This window comes from Balaenoptera borealis, assembly GCF_965194805.1.
Source record: "Balaenoptera borealis genome assembly, chromosome: 19".
Lineage (NCBI taxonomy): Eukaryota > Metazoa > Chordata > Mammalia > Artiodactyla > Balaenopteridae > Balaenoptera > Balaenoptera borealis.
In genome coordinates this window covers 59,738,513-59,759,668 of record NC_138878.1, presented here as the reverse complement: position 1 = coordinate 59,759,668, position 21,156 = coordinate 59,738,513, and the positions used below count along the sequence as shown (strand labels likewise).

The window sequence follows — 21,156 nt, the reverse complement described above, 5'->3', positions numbered from 1 at the left end:
ATAAGTTCAGGCTGCCCTGTACAAGGCAAACGCACAAAGCACCGGGGTCAATAAATAGCCGCCTGCCAACCTGGGGGTGCCTGACCGAGGGGATCTGCACTAGCGGCGGTGATGCCCAGGACGAGACAACCTCTTCACCACCGGCGCCTGGTTTCAGACCACGGCTGCAGGAGCCGCGAGGCGGTGGCGGAGGGGGCGAGGCTGCCCTCACGCGCGGTGAGGGGGCGGCGGAGAGGCGGTGTCTGCGGAGCAGCGGGCCTTCTCAGCCAGCAGCTGGTAGAAGGGCTTGGGGGGCTCCCAGTCCTCGTCTTCGCTGCTGGAGCTGCCCTTCTTCACGATCCGGTTGTGCCGGCGGCTGAACCTGCGCGCTTTGGTGCTGGGGGAGAGGTGGCAGGATGGGCGGGGTTCCTCGGTCGCCTCCCGGCCATCTCTGTCCCACCCCTAGTGCTCTGGCCCCAGCAGTGACCAGGGCCTGGGCTGAGGGTGCGGCCAGGGCTTTATTTGGCCCCAGCGGGGGAGCCACTGGCTCCCGTGAGACCTGTCACCATCTGCACACGTGCCCGTGTGTTTCCGGGGCCAGTTGCAAGCTGGGCAGGTGGAGAGGAGAGGGTTTCAGGAGGGAGCGGGCATCAAGAGGGGAAGAGAAGGAGAAGACCAAGCGACAGGGAAGTTAAGACCCAGTTTTCTGCTCTGAGAAACTCCCTGTGGCAGAGAGGGCAAAGGAAGTTTAGGGCAGTGGGGTCCAAATCCAGAATTCAGCTGTTTGCCCTTCTAAGTTACAGGCAGGGGTAGAGCGCCGCTCTGCTTCTGTCACCCCAACTCTTTCATAAGAGCTCGTGACACCCAAATCTCCTGCCCGAGGAAACTCCCAACCTGTTTCCAACATCACAGAGCTCAAGGCTCTGAAAATCAGAGCAGGCTGAGGAGCGGGGGGGCCCCCGCCTCCACCACCCACACCTTCTGGGCAGGGGCTGCTCACCAATATGGTCTCCGCTCCTTCAGGGTCATCACCCGCCAGAGTTGGGCCAGCTCCTTGGTGGCAGACGTGGATGCGGTCCCAGGGCAGGCTCTGGGGCAGGAGGGAGGATGAGGTGAGGAGAGGTCTGCAGCCTCGCCTGGCTTGGGCAAAGGCCAACGGTGTGACCGTACAAGGGTCCCTGGCCCTCTCAGAGCCGCAGCTTTCCAAATCTGAGAACTCAGATCTTTCCGTGTTGCCCTGAAAGATGCCCCCTTTCGCGCCCCCCGGAGCAGAGGTGGCAAAGAAGGGAGCTGGACTAAATGGTGGTTGGAAAGGGGCCACCCGGTGTCCTGGGACCTGCATCCGCCACTCCGATACCAGCACCACCTCTTCTCCACGGAGGCTGCAGGCTGGCAAGATCGGTTCAGGGCTAGGCGCCTGATAGATCATATCAAGTCGGCCCCAAGAACTTTTGCGTGAAATCTTAGAAATGAGGAGCTCTCCCCCCACAGGGTTGCTGGGGCGGGAGACAGGACACGAGCCTGAAGCTCCTGCGGGTGAGCCTGCCCCCAGCCCAGCCCAGCGTGATGGAGCACAAAGGCAACCCAGAGCGCGGAGTGGAGGGGGACAAGGATCCCGGGCAGCGTCCTTTGAGCCCAAGGACCAACCACGTCCGAAGGTGGCTCCTCTTTTTTCAGGTGATATACATTTAATTAATTATATTAATTAGTTCATTATATTAATTAATTCAAGCCAGTTAGTTTCCTTGTTTTCCTAAGTCTGAGCTGAGTTTCACTGCTTGCAGTGCTCAGGCCTGACCAGTGCCACGGGGCCAGGGGGAGGCCGGGAGAGCGTGGCTGAGGAACGCGTCGGCAGCAGGGGGTGGCACGCTCTGCAGGTGGATGGACAGTGAGGTGGGGCCTCAGTCAGGGCCCGAGAGGACGCCCTCCCACCTGATGTACTGCTTCCGGTTCATCCTGCAGAACATGATGAAGCCGTTGACACACTTCTTCTTCATCTGGGTGGGGCAGGGGGCTTGCTTGCTCTCCTTGGGCTTCACGAGGCCCCTGCCTGCCCTGCCCTTCCTGGCCTTCCTCCCGGCGGCGCGCAGGGCTGAGGCCCGCTGGGCGGGGGTCCACGTGTAGACCTCATCCTCATCGCTGGAGGACTGCAGGCCCTCGAGGTTGGCCTGAGCGTCCTGGGTGGGAGACAGAGAGGTGAGGGCGGGCAGGAGACACGGACTGACCAGGCGGATGGCTTTCTGTCTCCCTCACCTCCTGCTGCCTCCGCGCCGAGTCTGTGTCCGTGTCCTCCGAGCTGGGGCTGGACGACACCTTGTTGTTCTCACTCAGCGACAGATAGCAGTGGTCCAGCGAGACCAAGGACCAGCACTGGCTGTGGGAGTCAGGAAGGTCTTCGGGGGCCTCAGGGGGTGTGTCCTGGGGGGTGAAGGAGAAAAGTGGGGGGAGACGGAGGGGGGCAGTGCCGTCCCTTCACGGCCCCCACTCACTGCTTTTCTAGGAGGTCACACGAGCATCACCACAAACAGCTCAGGCTCAAAACGGCCTCGTCCAGACACCTCCTCAGAAATTCCAGCAACGGTTCCCCAGTTCCCACAGCGGGTCAGAGAGGAGGGGGCTGGGGGTCTTCTGCCTCCTATTCTGGGGCACTCTCTCTCAATCCCATCGGTTTACCACCTTGTGAAGTAGCCGTGACGCCCCGGACAAGTCTTAACTCCTCTGAGCCTCAGTTTTACGCACGGATGGTGTCACTACACATCCTCTGCAAGGCCGAGAGGCACTTGGTGCAGTGGCTGCGCTTCCAAGAGCTCCGCTAAAGGTGTCTATTTTTGTTTCTACAGCAGATTCAGCTATTCATTGAGGCAGGGGGGCCACCTTCCCACACACTGGAGGGAGAATCATTTGGGGATCGGAGCTGGGGCTGCCCCTCTGGCAGTCAGACGTTGAACTGCTGGAGCAGACAGTGCTACGGAAATCAGCCCGGGGGCTTGGGAAGGAGGCTCTTTCCAACTGAGGATCCTGGGGGTCACCTGCTGTTTTCAATTTCCTCATCTGTCAAATGGGGTCACAAGAGAGCCTGACTCATAGAGCAGTTGTAAAATTATGTGGGGTCTTTTCTGGGCACCTGGCAGCTTTTAGCTTTTATCCTTTGTGTCTGGTTCATTCTAAGGGCCCAGCACAGAGCAGGGCGCCTGGTGGCCAGCAGGCAGTGTTCAAAGGACGGGCAGGCAGGTGAGGGCACAGATGGTGGATGAGTCTCTGGAAGGATGAGGAGAAGCATGATGGATGGACAGGTGAGTGGGGGAGGAGCTGAAAGGTCGAGGGGACGGATGAGTGGATCAAGCAGGTGGAAGGAAGGATGGACGTGTGTGTGGACAGATGCGTGGGCAGACGCCTACCTTCTTCTGTGGTCCCTCAAGCGTGCAGGCAGAAGGTGAAGACCCAGGATCTAAGAATACTTCTTCAGAGAGAGCTGTCGGGGGCGGGGAGGGAGACCAGAGGGGTGGCTGGGACAGAAACACCTCTCTCAGGGCACTGTACCTCTGTCCCGCCATCCCTGCTAGCCGGAGTGCCCTTCTCTGGCTTTTGGCTTTGGGATCTCCTGCCCCAAGTCCAAATCCAGCTCACAGGCCAGCTCCCGTGGGGAACCACCAACCTGGGCAGAGCAAGTGGGTCCCTATTACAGGCTCCTGGAGCCTTCCACGCACCACGCTGGCCTGGGGCTGCTCCCCACCAGGCTGTGGACTCCTCGAGGGCTGGGATGGGATTCATCCTGGGTGGGATTCATCCCTGGTTCTCCAGCACTGCCAGCACAGGGCTGCACACTTGGTGGGCGTCACTGTAGGTGTTTTTTTTGAATGAACCAAGCATCAGGTCCAGCCCTGGGTGCTCACCTTGGGTCAGGTACTCGGTGCCATCCTCCAGGATCTGTTCTGGCTGCAGTTTCCCCGGGGAGCTGAAGAAGGAGGGACTGAGCCCTAGGATCTCACTCAGGTGGCCTGTCGCCTTCCAGTTGTCAATCTGGGGAGGCCCCAAGGTGAGTGGGCTCCCTGAAAAGGAAATATCAGGCTTGAGGGTATGTCAGAGGTTGCCCTCTCCCCCAGCACAGCAGCTGGCTTTGAGCAGATGGTGCCAGACACTGGGGAAAGGTGACTGTGTCAATTCCTTGTTGTGAGTGCTTGGAAGAGGAAATTAAGAGGCACGATGCCTGGCATCTTGTTAGGGATGCCCAGGAAAAAAATCAATATCATGATGTGCCAGATCCAATAGACTGATTTTAGCTATCTGGAGCTCTGTGTTAAGAAAGATTCTGAGGCAGTGTCTGGGATCAACAGAAAGAGTAATGATTGATCAGCAACGTCTGCCATGGCAACCGATGGCTCAGGGACAGTGGGCAGGCTGTGTGTTGCCATCCCTGTGCTTAGCGGACATCCATCCCTTTCCCGCTCTCCCCCCTTCCACAGACATCCTCAGAAGGAAGGTACCAAGAAGACCCCACACCAGGCTACAAGGAGGAAAGACAGAGCTTCAGTCACCATGGTCGCTGCCCTTTGGGGTCCAGGCAGGAAGCCAAGGGTCAGCATCTGGGGACTCCTTGTCCACCTCCTCGCTGTAATCGTACACCAGCTTCTGCCTGCAAGAGGTGGAATTGAAGAGGCAGACCTGGAGCCCCGGGCTGGAAACACCGTGGGCCCTGGGGCGAGCCCTTTCCCCTTTGGGTGTCTCAGTGTCGCCCACTGTGGACTCAGACAGGGATCTCTCCGTGCCGGCCGCTGGGGGGCGCCCGCCCTCGAGGAGCTTCAGGGCTTATAAGGAGAGGCCAGCTGTAATCAGAGCTGACTAAACGGGGGCAGAGCTGTGATGGGGCTTTGAGGAGGACACAGACGGCGGGCAGGGCAGGAGGGAGGACTGAGCTGAGCTAAGCTTGAAGGATGGGTAGTTTTCCAGGTGGACGAAGGGATCAAGCTTCCAGGAAGAGGGAACAGAGGGTGAGAAGCCCAGAGGGGACACGGGCATGGCTCCCGCAGGGAGTGGCGAATATTTGGTGGTGTTAAGGGTAAGGTTCGCAGTTGAGGAGCAGGAAAGGGGGCTGGCAAGGTGAGCTGGGACCAGAGAGGGTCTCAAATGCCAATTAAGATATCTGGGCTCTACCCAACAGGAGGGAGTAGCTTAAAGCTGAAAACTGACATGATCAAGGTCTTGTGTGTTACAAAAGCCATGCAGGTGACTAGTGGGGACAGGCTAGAGGGCGGGACGGGAGGCAGGGAGGGGCTGCGGCCCTGGTCAGCACCTAGGAAGCAAGGCTTTCCCTTGAGCTCACGATGCCTGACGCAAAGCTAGGCCCTCGGAAGTGCTCACTCCACAGACAGCAGTCGAGGGTGGTGATTGACCCCATTTCTCACCAAGCCTTAGCCAATCCCACCAAACGCCTCAGCCTCCTCCACTCACATCCCCGGGCTTCCCTTACCTGGGACGGGGCTGGGTCCTGTTGAGAAAATGGATCCTCTCAATCCCTTGCTGGGCCTCCAAGGCAGGGTAAGGCCCCGAATCCTGGGCACTGTTTTTGCAACAGCAGCCTACGGGGGGTGGGGCAAGTCAGGATGGTCACTCCTGTGACGGGCCCAAATCCCGGGACTCACAGAGGCAGGGACGGAGAGGTGCTGGGGTATGCCACAGCCTCTCCCTCCCCCCATCCCAGCCAAAACCTCAGGCTCTGGGGCTTCTGCGTGAGGTTTGGGGGCTCCCTGAATCACCCGCAGGTTTCTGGAATCCCACGTCCCTATCAGAAGCTCTAAGGAAGATAAAATCCTTAAGCAGAATGATGATGATGAAGATGACGAGAGCAAACAAGTATATAGTGCTTACCAAGGCAGCACGGTTTTAATCGTTTTACATACTACTCGGTAGCCCTTTACCAAAGGGTATGGTTTTTATAATACCCATTTACAGTTAAGTAAACTGAGGCATTGAGATATCAAGTAACTGGCCCAAGGTCACAAGATTAGCGCAAGATCTGGGATACCCTCCCTCCCCAGGTGGGTCAGGCGCCTCCTTGGGGCTCCCACAGCCTCCTGGGCTACCCCAGGAAGTGAGAGCGTGGGATTCCGTCACTGGACTGTCACCGGCACCGCGCACGTGGCCTGGCCCAGAGGAGATGCTCTGGGAGGAAAGGCTGAAGGAACAGACAGAGGAATAGGATGACCTGAGGCCTCGCCTTCCGGTCGCGCCCGTATCTCCTGGGGGTGTCACACGTTTGCAAGCTGGCAAAGGGATGGGGACTCACAAGAGCGTTTGTCTGGCTGCTTCAAGTGAAGGAAGGCTCACGAGGCGGCCCTGCTCTTGCCCCCAGTCCTGTGACCCTGTCCCCTGCTTACACCCCCAACAGAGCCTGAAGGGAAAAGGAAACTTGGCAAGAGGCTGCGAGACAGCGTCTCTCTTGTCCATTGTAGAATCCCTGGCGACTAGGACTGTGCCTGGGACGTCGAGGGTGCCTGACAAGTGGTATATAAACGAGTGGCTAAGTTAGTGGAGAGGAAAGACACCAACTTGAGATGTCACAGTGGACGCTGTTCTCAGCCACATGCGGCAATGTCAGCCAGGATCTTCCTCCCTTTCTGTCACCTTGAGACGGGGATGACACAGCCTTGGGGTGACTGCAGGAGTCGAGGCATCTTGGAGGGGTGATGGTCCCCACCATGTTTCCTCCTCTCTTGTCTGGGGATGGGGTCACCTGCTTCTCAGGCTTGTCCACGGCCAGACAGCGACGAGGGTTCTGGGCCCGGGTCTGGCGTTCTAGGAGAGCAGAGAGATGGCGTCAGACAGGGCTGGGGGCCTGACTGTCACCAGAAGGTGGCTGAGGTGGGGGTCTTTGCTCTGGGCCCAGTAACCTGCTTCAAAGCTTTGCCTGGCCTGGTCACTCAGTCCTTCCCGGAGAGGCCCAGATCCTCAGTTAAAGATCACCTAGTCGGATACCCCCTTCCCCTGCCCACACGTTAGAATCACCTTGTGAGCTCTGAAAATACTGGTGCCCAGGTTCCACCCAGATCACTGAAGCCCGACTTTCTGGGTGTGAGGCACAGGCAATAGGCATTTTTAAAAGCACCCCAGTGATTCAGAGGTGCAGCCAGAGCTGGAAATCATTGATTAGGTCCAACTCCCTTTTTAAGGACATGGAAACGGAGGCTCGAAAAGGGGAAGGGACAGGTAGTGTTAGTAGCAAGGCTGAGGTGGGACCTGGGACACTTGCCTCCCGCACTGGGGTGCTTCCGTCACCCCACACTCCCTGCTGCCCTGGCCCGGGGATGGATGACTGGGCAGAGGGATGATAAATGCTGACAGCAGCTTCCATTCCTGGGCACTGGCCACGTGCCCCATCACTTAAGCACTGCTTCAGCGGGGTGCGCCTGGCTCCGAATCTGAGGACCATCCTGTGGCAGGCCCTCCAATTTCCAGACCAGGAAGCTGAGGCTCACAGGAGAAGAGTGACCCACCCCCAGGCCTCAGAGCTAGGAAGAGAAGGCACCACAGCTGAACCCAGGCGCATCTGAATCCAGAGCCTCGTCAAGGGCTCAGGATTGCCGACTGGGCCTCCCGGGAGTGGGGACGGTCCTGGAGAAGGAGCCCCGCTCTCATCTGACCCCTGCACCCTCTTCTATCTCCACTGATGGCTTGTACCTGATGCTTGGGCCAGCTTCTTCTTCCGAGGTTTCTGGCAGCCTCCCCAAAGATGGGACTTATGAGAGTGTGGGGTGCTGGACGGGGTGGAGTGTCTCCACTTCGCTGGGCCCGCGGCCAGCTTCCAACCCAGCCCTGCACAGGACGGAGAATGAGGCAGGTCAGATGCCCTCACCCTCATCCATCCCGAATGCTGCCTCTGGACAGCACTTCATGATGGACAGGGAGCAGGGAGGCTGCCACGGTCCCCAGACTGACTTTACAAATGGGGAAACTGAGGTCCCGGGAGGAGATGGGACCTGGCTGAGGTTGCGCAGCCAGGCGACAGAAGTACAGGCGAGAACTCAGGTGTCCTCAGGGCCATTCCGGGCCTCGGCTGAGAGGGAAGACAGACCCAACACTTCCCAGATGCTTCCCCGTCTTCCACCTCCCAAATCAGTTCTTCCTGCAGCCTCCTCAAGATGGTAGGGGCTCCAGCATCCACCCTGGGTGGCCCGGGGCCTCTCCCCCAGGCCTCTCAACTCTTCCTCATTAACGTCTCCCAAGGACTTCCCTGGCGGTCCAGTGGTTAAGACTCTGCGCTCCCAAGGCAGGAGGTATGGGTTCAACCCCTGGTCGGGGAACTAAGATCCCGCATGCTGTGCGGCATGGCCAAAAAAAAACCTCCCAAATTTACCTACTTCTGTCTACACCCTCAGCTATGGTGCTACACTGGCCTTATCGTCTCCCATCCAGATCACCCCTAAAAGTATCTTCACTCATCTCCCCCACTCCAGCTTCTTACTTAATAGCAAGTCCCCACACTAGATGTCAGGCACCTCTTCCTCAAAGAAACTCTGATCATGGCTTTCCTCTGGCTTAAAGGCCTTCAGTCATTCTCATCTTTTTCATCTCCCTCCTCTGCCAGGCACTCGAGGCCCTTCAGAATCTCGTCCCTGCCTCATCTCCTACCCTTCTTGCCCGTGTATTCCTCACACCAGTAACCATAGCAGCCGGCACACACAGCATGGGATGACTGGCTTGTTCCAGGAGCCATGTTACAGCACTCTTTACATGTATTAACTCATTCAATCCTCACAACAAACACAGAAAGGGGGTATGGGTCCATTTTGCAGATGAGAAAACTGAGGCACAGAGAGGTGTAGGTCACAGGACGTGTGCCTGAGTTGGGACCTGGCTCAGGAGTCTGCGCACATCATCTGGGTGCTACACAGCCCCTCCAGTCATACCCAACTACTTGCCTGTCCCCAGACGTCCCACATGTGTCTTCTCGTGCCTTCAGACTCTTGTTCACCTTGTTTCTTCTGCCTGGCATGGTTCCCCCTTCCCTGTCCTCGAAGGCCCAGCTCCAAGGCCCCTCCCACCACAGTCTTCCCAGACACCCTCCTCTGGGGTCACAGCACTCTGGACATCCCTCTGACTTGTCCCGTGAGACAGGCTGTGAGATCCAGGAAGGACTGGACCCGTCTAAGTCACTCAGCGTCCCTGACGGCCAGGACAATGCTTGGCACGTAGCAGGCGCTGCGAAACGTCGGCTGAACTTACTTACCCCCCAGTCCACCGTTCCCTTCGGTGGTATGGAATTCGAGCAAGGCCCTGGCCGCATCGATGCTTCTCTGGAGGTAGTGAATGTAGTGCAGGACGTGCAGCAGAATCTCCTTCTGCCCCCAAAAGAAAGACAGGGTTGAGCGGGGGCCTGAGATGACGTGAGGCTGCTGGGGACCGGGGACCCTGCCCCAGCAATCCCCCCATTTGCAGAGAGGTTCCTATTCTGCCCTTTAGTCCTCACTGCGGCCCAGTGAGCCGGCGGTTACAGCTAAGGAAACGGAGGCTCAGAGTGCTAAAGGGACTTGCTGGGCTACAGAGAGGAAGTGGCAGAGCTGGGATCTGAACCCAGGCCTGGCTGCCTCCTGGTCCAGTTGTGGGGGCACACACTGCTCAGCTTCCCACCCCTGGCCATTGGCACACGCAAAGCCCTCCTCTTCTCCCCACAGACTCCCTCCCTGGCTTCTCCTCCTTTGAGCCTCAGCACAGTGTTCTCCCCTTCTGGAAGCTTTCCTGCCCTCCTGACCCCTCACCCAGGCTGGGTCAGATGTCCCTCCTCCGCACTCTTGTAACACCCTGGGCCTGTTTCCACCAAGGCACTTGCCACAGTGTTCTATAATTATCTGTTTATGTATCATTCTCTCCTATTGACGTTGAACTAGCTGAGGGTAGAGACTGTAGCTAATTGATTTCTGGATCCCAAGCACACAGAATCGAGAGGTGACTTAGTCAGTTATCACTGAAGGAATGACTCTGCCCTACAGCATCAGCGGGCATCCCCCAACCAGCCACCAAATACCGGCTGAGCCGATATTGGAGACACTAAGCTAAAAAAGATACTACCCACTAAGAGCCATGTGGAGGGGTGAACTAGACATACTTTTTTTTTTTTTTTTTTTATTTATTTATTTATTTTTGGCTGTGTTGGGTCTTCGTTTCTGTGCGAGGGCTTTCTCTAGTCGCGGCGAGTGGGGGCCACTCTTCATCGCGGTGCGCAGGCCTCTTACTGTCGTGGCCTCTCTTGTTGCGGAGCACAGGCTCCAGATGCGCAGGCTCAGTAGTTGTGGCTCACGGGCCTAGTTGCTCCGCGGCATGTGGGATCTTCCCAGACCAGGGCTCGACCCGTGTCCCCTGCATTGGCAGGCAGACTCTCAACCACTGCGCCACCAGGGAAGCCCTAGACATACTTTTGTTTGCCTTCATGGAACTTACAATCCAGGGAGGGTAGCGGACCTTAATAAACTCATAATTCATACAAAATTATCAAGTGTGTGATAAGCATTATGAATAGAAGAGCATAACAGGTGACTCTGAAATTAGACTTGGGTGTCCAGAAAGGCCTCTCTGAAGTGGCAGCATTTAAACTGAAGACTGAAAGGAGTTAGCCTGGTGAAGGAAGAACACCCATAAGTATTTTCTGGATTGAACTGGATCCCCAGAATAACAACAAAACCGTTAGCAGGAATCTTCCGACCCCAAATCAGGAAACATGGTCTGTGGGGTGGGGGATACACTGGGAGACTGGGACTGACACATACACACTACTATATATAAAGTAGATAACTAATAAGGACCAGCTGTATAGCACAAGGGACTCTACTCAATACTCTGTAATGGCCTTTATGGGAAAAGAATCTAAAAAAGAGTGGATATATGTATATGTATAACTGATTCACTTTGCTGTACAGCAGAAACTAACACAACATTGTAAATCAACTATACTCCAATAAAAATTAATTTTAAAAAAGGATGGTCTCATGAGGTGACTTATGTGAAATCGTTCCATAAAATATAATACAGTCACTGAACTTATTTAACCTGATCCAGGGAAGGAAGCTATAATCTAACTAAGGAATAACGTGACACAGCAAAGAGATTATTGGTTTGGGGCCTGGCTCTAACCTGCCACTTACTGGCTGTGCACTGGGAGCGGGTCATTTTACTTCTCTGGGCCTCGGTTTTCTCATCTGTGCAATGGGAATGAGAATATTCATTCAGCCTCAGAGGATTATCATTAGGACGAAATAAATTAGTGTGTGTGAAATCGCCCAGCACAGAGCCTGATAAATCAGTTGTCCAATAAATGCTTAGTTGATATCTGGATGAGAACACCTTCATCGGCTTCTCAAGGGGTTAAATAGAAACCTTTGGGGGCTTCCCTGGTGGCGCAGTGGTTGAGAATCCACCTGCCAATGCAGGGGACACGGGTTCAATCCCTGGTCTGGGAAGATCCCACATGCCGCGGAGCAGCTAAGCCCGTGCGCCACAACTACTGAGCCTGTGCTCTAGCGCCCGCGCGCCACAACTACTGAAGCTCACGTGCCTATAGCCCATGCTCCGCAACAAGAGAAGCCACTGCAATGAGAAGCCTGTGCACCGCAACGAGGAGTAGTCCCCGCTCGCCGCAACTAGAGAAAGCCCACGCGCAGCAACAAAGACCCAACGCAGCCAAAAATAAAATTTAAAAAAATAAAATAAGATAAAGGGAATCAGAGAAATGGAAACAATCACAGTAACGTGCAGAGGGCTGTGATGGTCAGAGGGATGGGAAGCCACGGACCACATGGGGCAGGGGCACTTAATCAGCCAGGATGGTGAGGAAGGATACCACGGACCTAAGCTGCAGCCTAAATCTAAAACACGGGCGAAACAACGCATAATAGCTCCCACAGTTTATTCAGCAGTGGACTGAGCACGTCACACAGCCCTGGGACGAGCTGTGATGAGGCATGTCAGGCAGACTGGTCTGGTGGGAGGCTGGGGACTGACTGGGACACTGGTTGTACGTGGAGCAGGGGGCCCAGGACTGAATTTAAGGGAGGACGAAGATGGGGAAGAAATGGGATTATTAAGACAGCAGAGAATCAATGGTAAAGAAAGTGGGCTGAGGCCTGGGGAGGATTCCACGAAGAGATGTGGTCATCTAGTCAGTGACGAAATGCTGCCTGTGCCCTGACTCAACTGTCATTCCTCCAGGGCAGGGGCTGTGTCCCAGTCATCTCTGCCTTCCCCGACACGAACTTACAGTGCCTATGCACACCAAACACTCAAATGTGGGAGGACAGAGGGCAAAATCCCTCAGATATGTTTTGAGCACCGTGGTGCTCTGCGCAATGCCTCCCCCAAAGGCGTCCATGTCCTAGTCCCCGGGACCTGGGAATATGTTGCCATGTATGACAAAGGGGTCTTTGCAGATGTGATGAAGTTAAGGATCTCGAGATGGGGAGATTATTCTGGATTATCTGAGTGGGCTCAGTGTAATCACAAGCGTCCTTACGAGCAGGAGGTTGGAGGGTCAAAGGCAGAGAAGGCGAAATGACGACAAAAGCAGAGGTAGAGGAGAGACTAGAAGATGCTACGCTGCGGGCTTGGAAGGGGCTGTGAGCCAAGGACCATAGGCGGCCTCTAGAAGTTGGCAAAGGGAGAGGAAATGGATGCTCCCCTGGAGCCTCCTGCTGACCCCGTGACTTTAGTCCAGTGGGACTGATTTTGGATTTCTGACCTCCAGCGCTCTGAGAGAACAAAGTCGTGTTGTTTTAAGCCACTAAGTTTGTGGTAATCTATTACAGCAGCCACAGGAAACTGATACAACCACCTACAATTGAGAGGGATTTAGGAGAGACAACCAGCGTGATCTGGTGATTGATGGGCTGTGGTTGGCAGGCAGAAGAATAGGGTTAGGGTCAGGCAAATCTCTCCCAAACACCCGCTCCTCTGAACCTCTCTGAAGGCAAGTAAAACATTCTAGATTGGATCAGTTATTGTGCATTCAAATCTTCTTCTTTTTTTTCCTTTCTGGCCGTGCCACACAGCTTGCAGGGTCCCAGTTCTCTGAACCAGGGATCGAACCCGGGCCCCAGCAGTGGAAGCACCGAGACCTAACCACTGGACCACCAGGGAAGTCCCTAAATCTTTATCTTCTTGACCAGATTCTAAGTTCTCAGAGGAGGAGGGCTGGGTTTCAAATTCCTTTGCTTCCTCTTGTTGCCGGCAGAACAGCTTCTGACATCTGACAATCTTTCCATAAATGGCTGATGAATGAATGAATGAGGGACTGAATGAGAGAAACTATAGCAAGAAAACATCACACCAAACCTTCCAGATCTCTGAATCTCATATTAAGTTGTTCGTCCTGGGAGCAAGTGTTAGCTCAGCACTATAAACATTTATTGAGTAGCCACTGGGGAGGCACCGAGAAGCTTTATCCCTACCTCATGGAGATGATCTCCACAAAGTCACAAAAGAAGGCACCCGGAAAGGGAACCAACATTTATTCAGGCCCTGTGACAGCTATCATGTCACTTTGGTCTCACGATATCTCTGAGTAGGAGGAGTTATTTTTTTCTTGTTTTATAGCTGGGAAACCTGAGGCTTGAGAGGCTGATAACCTGAGCGAGCTGCCCAGAGTTCTGCAGGTGTGGGGCCGGTGGGCTCAGATGCAGGCTGTGTGACTCCCAGAGGGATGACCTCGACCCAGCACCTTGCCTATTTTTCCCCTCCCAATTCCCCCTGCCTCCTTTGCAGGAAAGAATCCCCCAGGCTTCTAGTCATGGGATCACAGACTCCCAGAAATTCCCAGTCAGGACCATTGCCATGTCAGTGCTGTCACTGGGTGGGTCTGTCTAGGTTTCCTAGGACAAGGGAGGTCAACCCGATTGCTGATATGTTCAGATCCGCCTCCCAAATCCACCTCCTCTCCTTCAGCCCCCTTACCTTGGTGAGCTTCTTGGCACCGGTCCTCAGGGCCACGGGTAGCAGCAATGCCAGCTCTTGCAGTTTGTTGGTGTGGTTTTTCCTCTGCCTCCTGTTTTGGGGCAAGAGCTGGTTTGGGTTAGGATATCCGAAAAGGAATTTGGCATCTGACCCCCCAGACCGCTTGTCTCAGTGTTCCCCATCTCAGAGAAGCTCCCTGCCTCAGGCACCCAAGACAGAATCCTGGGCATCGTCTGAACTCCTCACTCTCCCCCATCCCCTGGTCCAATCAGTCACCAAATCTTGCCCATTCCTCCTCCAATCCCTTCTCTCCGTCCCCTCGCTCCTGCCCTACTCCATGTGCTGACATAGTTCTCCCAGCCTTCCATCTGGCTTCCTCCAAGCCATACTCTCTATGAGAGTCACGGTGATCTTTCTGAAACACAAACCTGCCTATGGTTTTCTCATCTGTGCAAAAGGAATGAGGATATTCTTTCAGAGGCAGAGGGCTACCAATAGGACTGAATACATTAGTTACTTAATAAGCGCTTCAAACCTCTCAATGCCATTCCATTATTAAGGATCAAGTTTAAACCCTTACTTAACATGGCTTATAATGCCCCCCATGGCCTGGCCCGCCTGACCCTTCTGGTCTCATCTCTTACTTCCTTTTATTCTCTCCCATCAATGGACTTCAGCTCCACAGGACAGGTGAGGTATCTCTGCTCAGGTCCCCCTGCCCCTGTGCTCATGCATTTTTCTGGTCCCTGCAGTTGGGTGAGAGCTGAGTGGGGGGCACCGCTCTACTCTAGCACCTAGAACAGGGTCTGGCACACTGCGGGAAGTCATCGCTTATTGGCTAAATGATTGAATAAATAAGGGCATGAAAGAAGTTGACTCCTGAGCAGATGCAGAACTTCCAGGATCTAATCCCTGAATTCATAATTCATACTATATCCATGTACACACACCTGTACCCCTCTCTCCTGACAGATGGAGACATGAAGACGTTGGAGTCTCTCTCCCAAATTACACACCACTGCCACTACTCCCGCTACTCCTTTGGGAAGGCCCAAACACCTCGTCTCCACCAATCCCTATCTCACCTTCCTTCAGGGCCTGATTCAATTGCCACCCGAGGAAGCCTCCCCCACCTCCCTTGTTTTTCTCCCCGACTCTGAATGTCCACAACACTTTGTGTCACCTGCAGCACGGCCCAGCCAAAAACACTTCCTTTATTACAGATGTATCTTTGGTTCCTACTCAGACCCACGAACTGACACCCCCTCTTTGCCAGGCCCTGTGCTGGACACTGTGGAAAGGGAGAGGAATCACTGTCCTGCCCTCGAGGACATGGGGGAGCAGTGTGGGAGACACTTATCTCCCTAACCAAACTCTGAAGTCCTGAAAGAATCGTTCTCACTCATTCATTCAGCAATTACTTATTGAGCCCCTACTATGTGCCAGGAAGTGTGATCGGTGACAGGGACAAAAGGCTATAAAACAACTACAGCCCCTTCTAGAGCCTACAATGCAGTCTGGGATAAAGTCATTCATCAAATTGTCACACAAATAAACATAAAATGGCAACTAGGACCAGAACCAGCTGTATAATTTGCTGGGGGTGGGGGCATTGCAAATGAAACTGTGGGTCCCCTTGTTCAGAAATTAAGAATTCTGGGAATTCCCTGGTGGTCCAGTGGTTAGGACGCCGCACTTTCACTGCTGAGAACCCGGCTTCAATCCCTGGTCCAGGAACTAAAATCCCGCAAGCCGCACAGCCTGGCCAAAAAAAAAAAGTTAAGAATTTCAAGATGGTGAGAGCAGAGCATTAAACCAAGCATTGGGCTCTTCTAAGCTCAGGGCTCTGTGACTGCATGAATCATGTGTCCCTCCTGGGGACAAAGGAGAGGTGCTGCTCGGTGTTATGGAAACTTGTGATAGGTGGTTTTGATCTAACCTATGAGGTTTTTCCAGAGGAAGTAAACCTGGCCAGAAGCTGTTCTGAAGGATGAGTGGAGCTACATCAGTGGAGGGGGAGAGGGAAGGTTTCAGATAGAGGGAGCATGGAGAAGTCAGAGGAAATAAAGCTGAAGTGTCTGGAGCACAGAAAGCAAGGAGTCCTGTGGGGTGAGATGAGGCTGGAGGATGAGGTAGGGGCCAGATGACGCAGGGTCTTATGGGTCTTACAGGCTCACAGTATGAAGTTTTGCCTTTATCTGAAGCCCAATGAGAAGCATTAACGTGTTTTCTGCAGGGGATGGCATTTCTAGTGCACCCTCCCAGAACCACCACGAGTACAGGAGACTATACGTATTAGTCAGCTGAATGAAGGAATGAAAGAAAAACAAAACCACCAATTGGTCTCTAGTTCTTTCCTGATAGAAACCATAATTTCGAGGGGCAAGGGTGGGTGCTGGGTTTCTATCCGTGGAGAAACACTGGGTAGGTTGACCTCTAACGTCTTGCCTGGCCCTGATATTTATTTTCTGCATGCGACTTTCCTGCTGTTCTAGAGGACTCCCTAGAAGCTCCAAAGAGAAACAGCACAGAAAGCCAGGAAGAAAAGTATCCAGGTCTATTTAAGTTCAAGGTGCTATTTGACCATGTCTGAGAAAAAGGGTTTCATATCACCTAGTCCCTGGGTGTTTCCTCTGGGTTTTGCAAAGCACTGAGAGAGCCTTCTGCACAAACACAGGAGTTCCAGGGGAAAAGAAAAAAATTGGAGGGAGAAAAAGGGTGACTAGGAAATGCAAAATCTTGGCCGCTCTTGGGCAGCGGTCCTGAAGAGGTGTGACCTGGGGCTCTGCTCACAGGGGCCTCCGGGAACTGGGCACTCGCTCTCAAGGCTGCTCCTTTCCTGGCTGGATGGTTTTGGTTTCAGCCAAGTTCTTTCCTCAGAGTCTGTTTAATTTTCACCCACTAATCCCAGCTCTGCCCTCTGATTCTGTGCGGAACAGGTCAGCTCCAGCCACATGGGTCTTTTTCTGCTTCTCTCAACTGCCAAGTTTATTCCTGCCTTAGGGCCTTTATCATCGCCTCCACCTGGAATGTTCTTTTGTCCCGATTTTTACATGGCTGATTTCTTGCCATTCGGTGCTTAGCTTAAATGTAATCTCCCTAGAGGCCTTTCCTGACTACCTGATCTAAATAAGCACATTCTTTGTCACATCCCCATATCCTTTATCAGCATCTGAAATCTTTCTCTTTCTTTCTTCCTTCCCTTCCTTCTTTCCTTCCTTCCTTCCTTCCTTCCTCCCTCCCTCCCTTCCTTCCTCTCCTTCTCTCTCTCTCTCTTTCTTTCTTATAAATATAAACATAAGGAGAGGGATTTTTGTCTCTTTTATTTATTGCTATATCCCGGACTGACTTATCCATCAGGCAGCGTAAGCACAGTGCCTAGGGCTGGTGCTATTTTTAGGGGCTTATGAGAATGTTTTAATTTCTTTTAAAACCAGAAGAGAAATAAATGAATATAATTAAACTTGGATTATATTCATATTTATACCAGTGCTGTCATAAACTATAATTTTTAATGTGTTTTTAAAAATATTTTATTTATTTAGTTGCTCTGGGTCTTTTGCAGCACGTGGGCTCCTTAGTTGCGGCTTGCCAGCTCCTTAGTTGTGGCATGCAAACTCTTAGTTGCGGCCTGTGGGATCTAGTTCCCTGACCAGGGATCAAACCCAGGCCCACTGCATTGGGAGCAAGGAGTCTTAACCACTGCACCACCAGGGAAGTCCCTTAATGTGTTTTTAATGCAGGAGCTGGAAGGAGCCTTAATCAAGAGCCAGTCCAAATTTCTCACATTAGCTATGGGAAAACCAAGGCCCAGACCCTAATTTGCTTTAACATGTGCAGGAACTTAAGAGTAAGAGCTGTCCCAAAGTGGGACAAAGCAGGGGGCAGTCCCAAGAAGCAGCATAATAGTTGGTTACAAGGTTCAGCTTTTGAAGCAAACAGATCTGGTTGAAATCCCAGCTCTGCCACTTGCTGTGTGACTTTGGGCAAGTGCTTCATCTCTCTGAGCCTGTTTATAATTCATTTACAAAATGGAGGTGGCTGGAAAGTGTGATCTTGTCCAGAAGGTGTTTAGCACATAGGGAGTGCTCACGAAATGTTAGTTCAAGATAGAAGGTAGACAGTCATTTGTTGGGACGATTTAGGGATAAGGGATGTTGGAGAATGGGGTGGGGGTATTGTACTGGATGACTACTGTTGATAAAACGGTTGTTTTTGGTTGACCGACATCCAATTCCTCCCTTTTCTGGTAATAGTTTCCTTTGGGGAACGATCCCTCCCCGACTCTCAGTCCATATGGTTCAGAGAAGCTGACCCCAACCTCCCCTTCCACTAGGGAGCACTGAAGCAAGGTCTAGCCAAGAAGTCAAGTGATTGGTTCAGGATTGCAGTTGTAACCCAGGCTTGGCCAATCAGAGTCAACGGATCCTGGAAAGAGACTCTCTGCTAGGCTTGTCAAGTTGGCAGGATATGGACCTGGAGTGGCTGGGAGCCATCTTGCCCTCACAAATGGAGAGCCAACACAGACAAGAGCAGAGCAAAGAGAGGCAGATTCCTGGCCATATCATTTAACTCCTTAGCTAGAACCAGCCAAGCCTGATGCCCCGGAATTTTTTGTTTAAAGGATCCAATAAATCCCCTTTTACGTGTAAGCCAGTTTTAGCTAGGTTTCTGTTAATTGCAACTAAGAGTCTTTATTAATACAAATACCCCACATCTAGAAAGGGGGCAAAGAGAATGCATTGTTGGTGACCTCTGGAATTCCAGGAGGAAAAGGCAAGCGAGAGAGGCATTCTTCATTTTCTTCATTTGCTCTTTCTGAGCACAGTACCTAAGTAGAGAACCTGAACAAAGCAGACACTTATTTTTGGAGTTAATAAATGAAGACATAGGTGGGCGGAAAGTCACTGGGGAAGACAGTGGGGAATAAGATGAACTCTGGCTCTCTTCTTTATCCAGACTTTGGAGGAAGGGAGAAATCTGATCCAACTCTCACTCTGCTAGGAAAATCCCCTCTATAAGATTCCTGACACTTGGTAGGTGCTTGATGGCAAAATGAATACGTGAATAAAAGAAAGGAAGGAAGGGCATTTAAGAAAATCAGAATGTCAAAACCTGCGAGGGCTTAGAGATGATCTTTGCCAACTACTTCAGAGTTCTCTCATCTTGAAATGGCGGTAATATTTGCACCCACTTCCTCGTGGAGTTGTTGTAAGGATTAAAGGATTTTATACAAGCAAAAGGCTTAGCAAAAAGTCTGGCAAATTAGTAAATGCTCAGTAAACACTACTGTTACTATTATTTAACCAGAGTGGCTGGAGCTGTAAGGGAGGTGGGCCGGGGGAACACTTACCTGTCCCTGGGACCCAGGGAGTTGGTGCTGGGCTGTTTAGGGGAACACAAGTGCTTGCTGGAATCCCACATCTGCAAAGAGGGGAAAAGAAAGAATTATTAGTGACCTCTGGGATTCCAGGAGGAATGCACAGTTTGACAGGCAGCCTCATTTCCCCCATCATACTCCTTTGAGCACTCAGAGATCCCAAAATAAGTCTCCGGTCCCCATAAACACAGGTCAAGAGACCAAATTAAAATGCCCAAACTCTAAACTGAAGTCCATGAATCTCAAATTGCAGATTGGGGCCCGTAAGTCATGATCCAGACCTAAAACTAAAAGGAGCAGATTCCCAAACTTTGACTTCAGAACTTCAGTCTTAACAGTGAAATGTCAGACCCTGCAATGGGAACCAGATCTGAAAACTGTGGCTTGAGATCTCTAAACTGTGATATTAAGACACTAAAACTATGACTTTAAACTCCCAAAGTGAGGACCTAGAACATAAAAAGGAGCCCTTCCCAAACCTAAACGCCCTAAACTCTAATACTGAGATGCTCTAGACCCCCAAACTGTTAATTTCTGATCTCCAAATATGAACCCAATCCTAGTATTAAGAACACAGACCAGGGCTTCCCTGGTGGCTCAGTGGTTAAGAATCCACCTGCCAATGCAGGGAACACGGGTTCGAGCCCTGCTCCGGGAAGATCGCACATGCCGCGGAGGAGCTAAGCTGAGCCTGTGCTCTAGAGCCCGCGAGCCACAACTACTGAGCCCGAGTGCCACAACTACTGAAGCCCGCGCGCCTAGAGCCCGTGCTCCGCAACAAGAGAAGCCACCGCAATGAGAAGCCCGCACACCACAACGAAGGGTAGCCCCCGCTCGCCGCAACTAGAGAAAAGCCCGCGCGCAGCAACAAAGACCCAACGAAGCCAAAAATAAAAATAATTTAATTAATTAAAAAAAGAAAAATACACAGGCCACAAACCTTAATATTGAGAACCCAAACCCTAAAGTAAGAAATCCAATCTCCCCAAAGCAAACCTCAGCCCCCCAAATTGACCTCAGATCCTAAAACAAAGACTTCTAGATCCCCAAACTGTCACTTCAGACCCTCAAGTTGTGACCCCCAACCCTAAACTGAGATCCCACCTGTGAGTTCCACTCTGAAACCCAAACTCTAGAATTGAAGCCTCATACTCAATGTGGGGGACTGCAGGCCCTGACAATTCTCAAAGTTCCAAACTGTGACTCCAGACCCTAAATCTCATACCTCATACTCTACATTGAGACTCTAGACCCTAAATCTACATTGAAGCTTCAATCCTCCCAAATTAGACCCCGGACCCCCAAAATGCTATTCTAGACTTCCAGATCCCCAGACTAGGATCTCTGATTCCAACAGGAAAGCTTCCAGCCACAAAACCCAAGACCTTCAGATTTCCAAAACGAGTTCTCTCCAGACACAAATCCCGAGACCCCAGATCCTAATCTGTGACCCCCAAATCCCCAACCCTATTCAGAGACTTCGTATCTGAAACTTGAGCGTGGATCCCCAAAACCTAGGCCCAGCCTCAAACCCAAACTCCGGCTCTGCTGCTCGGGTCCTGCCTCCCCCAGGGCCCGGGCACCCAAGGCACACCCGCCCTCCCGTCTGCCTGAAACTCCAAGAGGGAGGCCACGACCACGAAGTGGACCCCAGGCTCCCCTCTGGCCGGCTCGTCACCCGCCCCGTTCCCCTTGGCCTCCAGCACCCGCCTCAGGACGTGCACAATGGCGTGAGCACCCCCCTTCTGGTTTTGCGCCAGCCCCACACTTGGGAGCCCTGTCAGACAGCGTCTCGTGCTGGTCCCGGTAGGCTGGCCGCGTGCGCGAACCTCAGGCCGGCCTCAGCCACCACGTTCCCAGCCCAG

At 52.9% G+C, this 21,156-nt stretch overlaps 1 protein-coding gene across 1 annotated transcript; it reads right to left on the bottom strand.

Moving 5' to 3' along the window:
• Positions 1 to 134: 134 nt before the first annotated feature.
• On the bottom strand, positions 135 to 20,849 carry MEIOSIN (meiosis initiator; the record flags this gene model as incomplete). The annotated part of the gene is given in 14 exon segments (XM_082367182.1): positions 135 to 254; positions 256 to 376; positions 980 to 1,069; positions 1,912 to 2,156; positions 2,233 to 2,397; positions 3,378 to 3,451; positions 3,873 to 4,028; positions 4,515 to 4,612; positions 5,447 to 5,555; positions 6,526 to 6,771; positions 7,654 to 7,788; positions 9,203 to 9,314; positions 13,912 to 14,002; positions 19,265 to 20,849. Coding segments are annotated over 14 exon segments (1,833 nt in total). The 5' UTR covers positions 19,336 to 20,849.
• Between the last annotated feature and the right edge of the window lie 307 nt (positions 20,850 to 21,156).